Source organism: Gadus chalcogrammus, chromosome 21 (genome assembly GCF_026213295.1).
Source record: "Gadus chalcogrammus isolate NIFS_2021 chromosome 21, NIFS_Gcha_1.0, whole genome shotgun sequence".
Lineage (NCBI taxonomy): Eukaryota > Metazoa > Chordata > Actinopteri > Gadiformes > Gadidae > Gadus > Gadus chalcogrammus.
This window is the reverse complement of record NC_079432.1, coordinates 10423463-10435024: the sequence shown is the minus strand read 5'-3', so window position 1 is coordinate 10435024 and position 11562 is coordinate 10423463. Positions and strand designations below refer to the sequence as shown.

General features: G+C 47.7%; 1 protein-coding gene across 2 annotated transcripts in view; it reads right to left on the bottom strand.

Annotated features, from left to right (window-relative positions):
• Nucleotides 1-504: 504 nt before the first annotated feature.
• The window catches only part of LOC130374284 (ezrin-like), a 28977-nt gene continuing 17919 nt past the window's right edge, over nucleotides 505-11562 (bottom strand). Inside the window, exons 7-13 of one of the 2 annotated variants that reach the window (XM_056580969.1) lie at nucleotides 9453-9549; nucleotides 8539-8702; nucleotides 7326-7456; nucleotides 6346-6506; nucleotides 3871-3963; nucleotides 3218-3469; nucleotides 505-2708 (exon numbers count right to left, since the gene is read on the bottom strand). In XM_056580969.1, coding sequence (XP_056436944.1) covers nucleotides 2544-2708; nucleotides 3218-3469; nucleotides 3871-3963; nucleotides 6346-6506; nucleotides 7326-7456; nucleotides 8539-8702; nucleotides 9453-9549 — 1063 coding nt within the window. In that variant the 3' untranslated portion in view covers nucleotides 505-2543. The remainder of the gene's footprint in view (nucleotides 2709-3217; nucleotides 3470-3870; nucleotides 3964-6345; nucleotides 6507-7325; nucleotides 7457-8538; nucleotides 8703-9452; nucleotides 9550-11562) is intronic. The other variant, XM_056580968.1, reaches the window with a different exon arrangement.

Here is an 11562-nt window from a genome sequence, read left to right as displayed (position 1 = left end):
AACTCCAACACAGCACCTCACAAACCCTCATCTCCCTCTTACCAACACATAACATGCCCCAAGTGCGAGTCACTAGATCTGTCTCCATGGCCCTCCACCCAGTGCCTGCTTTCAATAACGGCTATGGTCAGAGGTCCTTCATCCACACTTTCACCAATGGGGATGGGGAATGGCATTCCCCATCACATTAGAGTATTACAATCCATCACACAGTTCAAAAAAGCGTATCAATTGTTACTCCTCAACACATACACTTGCAAACACTGACTTATATGTGCTATGTCCCTGTTATGTGTTGTATGTAAATGTGACGTGCGATGTGCCTTGTCCCTGTTACATGTTATATGTGCTGCAGAACAGGAACCTGCTGGAAATCAGCTATTTTACTGAGACAGGCCCGTTTTATATTGTAACTTTGTTACTTCTAATACTTTCCTGTATAATAAATAAAAAGAAAAAAAGAAAGAAATTATACACCACATAACACACATGATATTAAACACCATACAACACACACATTATAGTATACACGATATAAGACACCCACATCATATTAAACATATAACACACACACTATTATACACAATATAACAAACACGTAAACCAGGAAAGCGTGTGATGATGTGTTCTTAGTAGCTTGTACCAAACTCATACATAATAGTACACACCATGTTGCACACACACAGACCACACCAGGAAGGCTTCCAGATGGTCACGCATATAGCCCCCCACACACACAATCCATTCTGATTTCATTTGCTTACAAAGATTAAAACACAACAGCGAGATCATTGGAGAATTTTCATTTTATTGTCGATAAGCTGAACATCTCATTCAAAAATCCTGTTCTAATGCAAAGTCCTGCAGAGCTGTGTGTCTCCTTTAGAGGGGAGGGAAACACGTCGATGTCTGGTTGATACTTGATGGCCTATGGTCTTGGACGGACATTTCACTCCTCTGTTCTTCAAGAGATAAAAACAACAACGGGTTGGGTCAGTGTAAAATGAGCAATCAACCACCTCATTCTTCACTGTTCCATGACTAAGGTACCTGGATACCCCTCATTGTGACGTACAGTTTAACACATCTTTCTGATCATCTTTATTCATTTTAATCTCTGTCCCCAGATAATGGGATACAACCAATGTTTGAACTTTAAAGATAAAGGAAATCATTTGTGTCTTTGCGTCGAGTGAAGGAATCCAAACCTCTTGTAGGGTTCAGAGGAGAAGGCCCCTTTGGGGATGGAACAGATAAATAAACGGTCCAATCAAAGAACAGGGAGACAGAAACACAAGACCCAGATGTTTCACCCAATCAACAGTGGCCGCTGCTATCTGGAGGACGCTGTGGAGACCGCTGAATGCTACGCTGTGGACCGCTAGCGCTGACCAAGTACCTAGCTAGAAGTTTAGCTGAACTGATTTAATGGCGTGAATTTGCCTTCATGTATAAAATAATAATTTACAGTTATACCTCATTCATTTAGCAATCTAACAAGGTACATAACCTATGGAGCTGGTCAATATATAGAATGTTTGAAGCACATTCGTCCTCATTGTCATTCGTAAAAATGGAAACAAAAACTAAACAAAGAAATATACAAACCGGTGAAAGATGAAAAACCCTTCTTAATGTCCCATATACAGTATAAATATATCAAACTAAGCATGACTTAAGGAAACGGTAGAGCTGTATTAAAACATGAATGGAAGTATTTAAAAACAAGACTATCTCTACTCCTTCCCTTTTCATAAGCTGTCCCGGTGAAAGGTCTCACTCACACCTCTTCCAACAAACATGAATAAACATTGCAAAGAAGCAAGACTCTGATTACATTATCTATGTGCACATAATGGAATATTACAAAAATAATAAATTTGGCTATTCCCCCCACAATTTCATCACACCTCTGGTTAAAATGAATTTCGAGCTTGTAAGATTACACATGATCCAAAAAACAACACAAATATGATTGTAGACTCTAGAGAGGAAAAAGGATTTGGCACTACGTTATTTTTGTAATAATATATACGTATTTATAGAAGCCTTGTGTGTTGCCTAGCAGACCAAAAAAATAGAGAGCTTCCATCATCTGTGAAGGGCAGGCGTCGAGGAACATCTGCCGTTCTGCTCATACTGCTTCAGTATTCGGAGGAGTCTTATCTGTGTGCCACAGTGTGATCTATGTGCGACCGGTATGTGTGTGTATGTGTGTGCGTGCGTGTGCACACACTACACGTGACATGCATTCGGTTCCTGTGAGTTTATGTACCTGTGTATAGGTGTGCATGAGTGTTTACGTATCTGCATATGTGTGTGTGTGTGTGTGTGTGTGTGTGTGTGCGTGTGTCTGCACATGTGCGTGTGTGTGTTTTTGCACAAGTGATTGTGCACCAAGGAGACTAGAAGGGCCTAGTTGCGCAAAGCGAGGCGACCAATCAGAAGGGGAGGTTGGTGTGACCATGGTGCGGGGGCCGGGCCGAGGCAGAGGCAGTGGGGGGTGGTTGTGTTGGGGGGGGGGGGGGGAAGGGTCGGGGGCCTTATAAGGCCTCAAACTCGTCGATCCTCTGCTTCGTGTTGCCCTGTCGGATCTGCCTCAGGGTCTTGTACTTGTCGCGTCCGGCGCGCACGTTCTCCGTGTGGAGCAGATCGTTCTGCGTCTTCTTGGTGTCGTCGCGGGCCTGGGCCAGCTCAGAGGTCAGCGCCTAGGGGGGAGGGGAGGGGGAGAGGAGGGGGAGAGATGGGCGTGAGTGGGGGGGGGGGCACGTGATTAGAAGAAGACGTCCGAAAATCGAAACAAATTCTGATTTGTTGTGCTGCTGCTTCCACAGTTCGTAACACCGCCGTGGGTTCCTTGTCCCCACGACAGGTTCTGGGATGTCACCGCCGGAAGTGGAGGCCAAAATAACTCTGCTTAATGGACACAGGATTCTAGCGCGATTTTATTTGATTGTTTTTAGGGTGAAAAATGAATGAAAGATCTATCATGAAAGAAAAAATGTCTAACAATGATAATTGTACTTCTATTGGGGATAATAGTCACAATATTACATTCATTAACATCTATAAAAACATATTGTGAAAGTAGTCAATCCCCCAGAAAGTACCGACACCTCAAACAATCGATTTCGGACAAGGGTCTCCGTAGCAACACCCTCAGCCTAATCCCCCCCCCCCACCCCCCCGCCCCCCACCAGCCCAACGGCCCCCTCACCATCAGCTGCTTCTGCACACGCTGGTTCTTCTCGGCCTCGGTGAGGCGCTCCTCCTCGTAGCGGTGGTCGTTGATCTCGTCGTAGTGCAGGTCGGCGCTGTGCGTGCTCGACTTCTCCTCGCTGTCGCTGTAGTCGTCCATCACCGCCATGGGCTCGTACATCATGGGCGGGGGAGGGGGCGGGGGCGGCGCCGACATCACCATGTGCAGCTCCTCCTTGGTCTTCAGCAGGTCGTCCTGGGCCTCGCGGGCCTGGAGGGGAGAGGGAGAGAGCGAGAGCGAGAGGGAGAGAGCGAGAGCGAGAGCGAGAGCGAGAGAGAGAGAGAGGGAGAGGGAGAGGGAGAGGGAGAGAGAGAGAGAGAGAGAGAGAGACATAATGTTAGAACATCTTAATATTTTTTTCATCTTTTAGCAAAGCATTGAGCCCAACCACAAAGGATAGCGCTTGATAATCATGGGCTTTTACTTGTTATTCATAATTGAATATGCACCATCAAATAAAGAGGAAAAACAACTACTTTATACCCCAAAGCCACAAGAGAGGACATCCTGCAGCATGCATATATTTTTTGGCTATAGGTCAACCAATCAAACTGTGAAACCAAAAAATGTGATTGGTAGGTTGTGTTGACAGACAGCTGTAAGCGCCCTACCCTGTGCTGCCACGTGTCTGCCTCCTCCTCCTTGCGTCTCCTGGCTTCCTCCAGCAAAGCGATCTTAGCCGAGTGCTCGGCCAACTCTGCAGCCTAACGCAAGGGAAAGAACACACAGAATGCAATGATTCTTGTCTTTTAGCAAGTCATGCTCATTATTTGTTATGGAGATTCACACTTGTCCTTTAGAATGTTTTTAATCTTTCAGTATCAATATATAAATACACAGATACAGGCCATTTGAAGCTCTAAAATAGCATTGGTACATTGTAGGAGATAGGTTGGTTTTTCAGGAATGTAAGATGGACTCAGCCACTTTGAGTTGCCCTCTGATATGCTTGTTTGAAGTTTGATGCGCTCCTGGAAAATTGTTTCAACATCTTGGGGCATCATGTGCACTAATATGTCAGTCGGAACGAACACAGAAGGAGCGAAATGGGAAGAGATGTAACGAGAGATGAGCGGAGGTACATCAGACCTGTGTGATGCTTCCAAAGAAGGTTTGTGTGTGTGTGTGTGTGTGTGTGTGTGTGTGTGTGTGTGTGTGTGTGTGTGTGTGTGTGTGTGTGTGTGTGTGTGTGTGTGTGTGTGTGTGTGTGTGTGTGTGTGTGTGTGTGTGTGTGTGTGTGTGTGTGTGTGTGTGTGTGTGTGCCTTTGACCCGGACCAGACCCACCTAACTGCTTCTGCTTGTTTGTTGTTTGTTCAGTGTGTGTGTTAGCGTCTGGGAATCTGAAGACTGTTTGGACAAGGGAAACCAGCTTTGCCATAAACAAAACTTTATGTATTAAAGGATTTGGGATTTAAATTTGACATCCCTTAGTTAAAAAAGTGCAATAAGTTTTGGGTGTTGAAAAGAAAAAGTTACGATAATGAGGGCAACCTGTTAAGTGATTGATTATTCATTGTGGTTCTAAGTTTGGACGTTGACTAACTCTAGAAGCAGAGCATTGTCATAGGACCTAAGGGTCATAAGAGACTGGGGGGGCCTTTTGGTGTGTGGCTCGTCATGGCTACCAGGAGAGTTACTAACGTACTAGGGTTACCACCCAGAGCTGCCAACAGGACTATAATGGGGTGGAAGGGTGGGGTTTAGTGTTGGACCGGACCGGCTCCCACAATGGTCCCCAGTGGGTGGTTTACAGGGGGGGGGGGGTTTTCCCGCCCGCCATTACTAAGAGCTTTTGTTGTTTCTTCTACCGGATTTCCACTGATCCCCTAAATGCTGGGGAAAGCTATTCCCTGGTGCAGGTGCAGATCTAAAGCAATCACGATGGAGGGATGAACACTTCCTGAACTCCACTCGATCGATCCACTCTCTCAGTCTCTCTCATTCTCATTCTCACTCTCACTCTCACTCTTACTCTCTCACTCTCTGTCTCCCTGTCTCTCTCTCTCTCTGTCTAGCGTGGTGCCATTGGTCAAAGGATTAAAGCTAGATCCTGAGTGATTTGACCAGGAGCCGAAACCAAATCTGGCAAGGCGTGGAGGCAGGAAGGACCAAATGGGGCGGGCAAACCGACTGGCATGGGAGAATGAACGCCCTCTGCCAGGAAACTGGGCTCTCGCATTCTGGCCGTTTGCCAGCGTGGTCTCTCTATCAGCCATTTGGCAGGCGACCAATACACCGGATTACAAATGATGAATGTCTGTAATTGGAGTCTGAGTGGCTAAAAATAAAGGAAAGCAAAGCAGGCCTCCCCGAAAAAGGTGGAAGGCCTCCCGAGTTCACCAGTGTTGCCCCCCTATGGACACTGTTTTAAAGATTCTGTAGCCTGTTCAATGTGTTCACAAGGGGGAGTTTCATTTTTGTAAGGCATGTTTCAATGGACCCTACCCTGCTAGTCTGTAAGCTAACAACGTCCAATAAAGAACAGGTATTGCTCTGACAGTATGTTGTGACGAAAGGCCAGGAGAAACTGTGGGCCTGGATTTTAATTTATCATCACTAGTTTGCCTACTATCGGTCATTCCTAAACTACCTCAAAACTCTTTTTATAGCGTCTGCATCTCACACTCTCTCTTTTCGTCTATGTACTATCTCCCAGTGACGCTTGTAGACTATCGGTAACGACAATGTTGTTGTTTTTCATCAACTATCCTCCATCTTCTTTCTTTATGCCCGCCCCTTTCTTTATGCCCGCCCCTTTCAGTGTGCCTGCCTCTTTCGGTTCGCCCGCCTCTTTTATTTTTGTGCCCGCCCCTTTCCCTGTGCCCGCCCCTTTCCCTGTGCCCGCTCCTCTCTATGTTCCCGCCATTTTCTTTGTGCCCTCCCCTTTCTCTCCTCCTGCCCCCTCTCGGTGTGCCCGCCCTCATTCTGTGTGTCGTCGGGGCGTGGCACTTGGTTCTATGAACATCCTTATCGTACCGACAGCGATATATTGTTTCACCGTCTTACGACAAAAGTACTCGTTGTAAGTCGCTTTGGATAGAAGCGTCGGCTAACGGCCCTCAATGTAAACGTGGCGGCCGCTCACCAGCTGCTCCTGGCCCTTCATCTGGTCCTCGGCCTGGCGGGCCAGCTCCTCCTTGGCCAGCAGGGCGGCCTGCCTCTCCATCTCCAGCCGCGCCGCCTCGTCCGACGCCCGCTGCCTCTCCTGGTCCAGCATCATGGCCCTCTGGACCTGCTCCTGGAGCTCTGGGGGCAGGGGGAGAGAGAGGAGGTGAGGTTAAAGGGGGCCGGGTGGCCTGCCAGCCTACCCCCCTTGAGCCCGATGCCTCACCCGTACCTTAACCTTAACCTCAATGACCTGCAACTGAGTGTGCTTGAGGTCGCATTGGATAAAAGCATCTGCTAGATAGCAGAGTGTAAGAACTTGACGCTCGGAGCTCGGCCAGAAGGTCTGTTTGATAAAATGATGTCTTAAGTAAGGCAAATAGTTAAGTCTGTGATCTGAATGTCATTCACTCATCAGTATAATTATGAACTTCATAATAAGTAGTTATTCACTGACATGACTGTGCACGACATATTTCCAGAAACCTGCTCCTGTATTTCAGGTTTGGACTCTTTGTTCCATCATAAACAGATTAAAACAGCAACAGTCAACAGGTTTTGTTTGAGGTTAACACATCATTTAGTTGACCCTTCCTTTACACAGAAATCACCCTGAGATGCCAGGATAACAAGATCCTCATAGTTTGAATCGTTACATCTCAGGACTCCAGGTTTCTAGTCTCCTGATACTAAGGAGGAATCCAGACCTACAGTACACACCCAGCCAACCACACACACACACACACACACACTGAACCATCAACAAATACACACACATCCCCACGCACACACCACACACACTCACACTCACACTCTCACACACACACACACACACACACACACACACACACACACACACACACACACACACACACACACACACACACACACACACACACACATGTACAGTGATAGATGAACCATCAACACACACATACACACACACACACAGAGCCTTACCTCTCTCTGCCTTCTTGGTCTTCTCCTCAAACTGGTACAGTCTCATCACCAGGTCCTGCTTCTCCTGCTCCATCTGATCCTTCTCCCTCTCGATGGCCTCCCGCTTCTTCTTCTCGTTCTCCAGCTGGGCGCTGGAGATAAGGACACACACACACACACACACAATGAGAGAGCTGCCACCACCACCCAGAGTGACGGCCCCCGACACAATGCAGGGCTCCCAGGCCTCTCCCTGAACCACTGTGTGCGAGGCCCAGCGCTCTGACAGGAGGCACACACGCGCTGATACAAATGTGTTCAGCTGCTCCGCAGCAAACACAAACATGCATTTTGCTTTTGTCCGTCTGGGAGGGTGATTTTCAGCCTCAATCACATGCTTTTCATATATATATATTTTTTTAACTTCTGTCACTCTGTACTGTGTGTGGGGGTAAATACACCATGTGAGACAAAAACGTTTGATCAGCTCTCGAACAGCATGTAGGCCAGCTTGTAATCTACACTCTCCCTGACCCATGTATTGTCCAGACGCACTGCTCTGAGCGACGCTGACCCTCTGAGCGCACACTGCCCCTCTGGCTGGCTCTGTATCCCACGGCAGACAGTTACATCACTGTGTTTGAACAGCTGCGAGGGACAGTGGTCTGGTGCCAGACAGCAGCAGCTCTGATAATAGGCTAATAAATGTGTGTATGTGTGTGCGTGCGTACATACTCGCGCGCGTGTGTGTGTGTGTTTGCATGTGTATCGTTCAAATTTGCGTGAGAAAGTGTGCGTTGTGTATTTTCTCCTCAATTACAATTACAAAACCCATTGATCCAGCCGAGTTGGCGCGTTGAGTGGACCACACCGATCCTCGGTAATGCCTCAACCGGGCAACGGACGTCAGATGGTGACCCAAAACGGTGGGTAACAAGTCAACAGGCGTTTAACCTATAGAGTGCGATATTAATGCCTATATATTTGGTATTCCTTACAAAGGTGCATCTCCTTTGTGGCCAAGGGGTGGGACGGGCGTGGGGGGTCAGGGGTCATGGAGGGAGCAGACGTGTGTGTGTGTGTGTGTGTGTGTGTGTGTGTGTGTGTGTGTGTGTGTGTGTGTGTGTGTGTGTGTGTGTGTGTGTGTGTGTGTGTGTGTGTGTGTGTGTGTGTGTGTGTGTGTGTGTGTGTGTGTGTGTGTGTGTGTGTGTGTGTGTGTGTGTGTGGCCCTCACCGCTCCAGGTGCTTCTGGTGCTTCTCCTCCCGGGCCTGGGCCTTCATCTGCTGCACCTCGATGGTGTCGGGCTTGCGGCGGCGCATGTAGAGCTCGTGGTTGCCCATGCACAGCTGCAGGATGCGCTTGTTGATGCGCAGGCGAGCCGCGTAGAACACAAAGTCCTGACGGGACCACCCCGGAAAAAAGACGGACCGTTTTTGGTTAAACACAAAGAAAAGAAACCGCAGTTTGTTGAGTGAAAGGTATTGTTGGAGACGAGAGGAGGAGGGGGGGGGGGGGTTTGCCCCTGGTGGTTTTGGTGTCTGACAGGAATGACAAAGGGGAAGCTGTTAATGCCTATCATGACCGCACCTTTCCCCAGGTTCTCCTCTAGAGGTAATATAGCTTCAGGAGCCGAGATAAGCTGCCAGACCAAACCACATCACCATATATGTGTGTGTGTGTGTGTGTGTGTGTGTGTGTGTGTGTGTGTGTGTGTGTGTGTGTGTGTGTGTGTGTGTGTGTGTGTGTGTGTGTGTGTGTGTGTGTGTGTGTGTGTGTGTGTGTGTGTGTGTGGGTGTGTATGTGTATATGTGTGTGTGTGTGTGCGCAAGTGTTACGTCAGAATGCAAATCCGTCAGCAGTGAGTGAATGGAAAATGGGTGGGTGTGTGCATTGGTGTGTGGGTGTGTGTGAGTGTACATGGGAGTGTACATGGGAGTGTGTATGTTCGGTGCTTCAGTGTGTGTCTGTGTGCTTGTGGGTTACAGATGCAGACATCTGATATAGCAAGTAAATATGTATGCACAGGTAAAAAGCACAACAAATTTTGGATTTACTGCCTAAAATCAATCCCTACCTTTTGGATGCATATGATAAAATGAATTATTATATAATGATTATTCTACTTTGTTGGTTCGTCTTGTTCTTACCGGGGCTTTCTTGTCAATAGGTTTGATGATGAACTTCTTGTCGTTGAATGAGATGTTCCGGATCTCGCTCCAGGGGAACCCAATCTTGGGGGTCAGTCTGAGGAGGAAGGTCACAGGAGAAGCCATCGGTTAGCCTCATAGACTGTCCCTAATCAAGTGGTCCCAGGTCACACACAACACAACACAACACATCTTGACACGTTTTTCTATTTTGTAATTCCTATCTGGCCTTCTAACTCAGCCAATACTGGGCAACGATGAGGCTAAGCAAGAATATCTTTCTAGATTCAATGCCTTATTGTCCTTCAGAGATGTATTTTAAGGTTCTGTGCGTGTCCATAATATCTGTATACATAGTCATCGTTTTTTTGGCACAAACTCCTCAACCCAATTCCATCCCTATTATTAATTGCTCAAAATATGAACCACTGTGACATTCTTCAGAAGGAATCTCTGTAACACAGCCCAACAAGAACATGGCATGGAGTAACTGGAGACACACATTCAGAGAGAGGCCACAGGTGTACACCTGCGTTGGGCAATAGTTTCCCCGCCCGTCCGTCGGAGGTGTCAGGCTCCTGCCGGGGTGCGTCTCGCTCGCTCTCTCTGCGGGACGCCGATCTCATTAGATACGCCGCGATAACAAAGTGCTGTAACAAGCCTGCAGTGTTGCAATGTGCTCCCTGCAGAGTTCTGGTCGGCTGTCAGAAGCATTACCGCCTGAACTGGAATAACTGAACAATTAGGCTCCCCTGACACACTCTTGTGGAATTGAGGGGAAGAATGTTGACGCTAACCTAGCGATTTGGTGTCAATCAGGGTGCGCAAGGTCTCTTGAGCCATCGCGTTATTTGCGGACCGGTGTTATTGGAAGGCATATGGGCACCGCTGTATCCATACAGCGCTGAAGGGAATTTGTTAAAGGGAACCCCTAGAAGATTTGCATTGGCTTGAATGAAGATTGATACCCAAGATGGCTCAACGGTGAAGGTTAGGTGGTCCTAGCAGCCTGGCGTTATCTTCTGAGAGTTGGTTGGCTTATGCCTATAGAAAAGGTTATGTAAAATGAGCAGTCACGAAAAGAACCAAGGGTTTCAAATGAACAAACCAATCAATTGAATTGATCCCAAATTCAAATGATTGCGATGTGATTTCACATCGCAGGTAGGTAAAAATCCTTGGATCCTTGGAAAGAGTTCCTGGTGTTTGTAGTAAAGCCGCTGCCTGTTTAACCAGGTGGTTTACCGAGACGGGACTCACCACAGTAGTTTATCATTACGAGGCCAGGGTTGCATTGCAGCATAGTAAAGACCTGCTGCTGCCTCCATTGACTGAGAGGCTGAGACACAGGAGCTAACCCTGCTCCAAATTCTTGTGTGACGAAATAGTCTGAAAAACCGGTCTGTGTCACCATGGCCACAGCAGGGGAAGAGCAGGAGACGACAGAGGCTTAGCTAACCCAAAGACATTGTCTAGCCCCGAGACACTCTTGCAGGGAGCCTATTTGCAGCGCTGTGTACGTGTGTGTGTGTGTGTGTGTGTGTGTGTGTGTGTGTGTGTGTGTGTGTGTGTGTGTGTGTGTGTGTGTGTGTGTGTGTGTGTGTGTGTGTGTGTGTGTGTGTGTGTGTGTGTGTGTGTGTGTGTGCGTGTGCGTGTGTCCAAAGGAAATCCAGGCAAAAGATGTCCAAGGTATTGAGGGGTGGCATAGTACTACCAGAGGAAGTAAACAACACTTTGCTTATCAATAACAGCAAGGAAAGGGGGCGGGGGGGGGGGAGTTGCTGTTTCTGTACAGTGGAGAGGCAGGGTTCGCCTCTGGATCAACGACTGAAAGACTAACTGAGGGACAGTTAGGGTTGTTCTGGAGTCAAACTCAAATTCAACTACAAGGTTGTGACTTTTTCTGTGTTGGCCCTTATCCACTATGGCAACTCCAAAAACGATGATACACTGTTTTGAGATAAGTGTGAGCCTCCCAAGACTGGAACTCATTGACCTCGCACCGTATGGCAACTACAGCCGCAGGCATCGGTTTCAAAACAACAATCGAATCACTTCACTGACAGAAAAGACCGAGTTAAATCGATGCTCTCTCTTCTCTCCTTCGTCC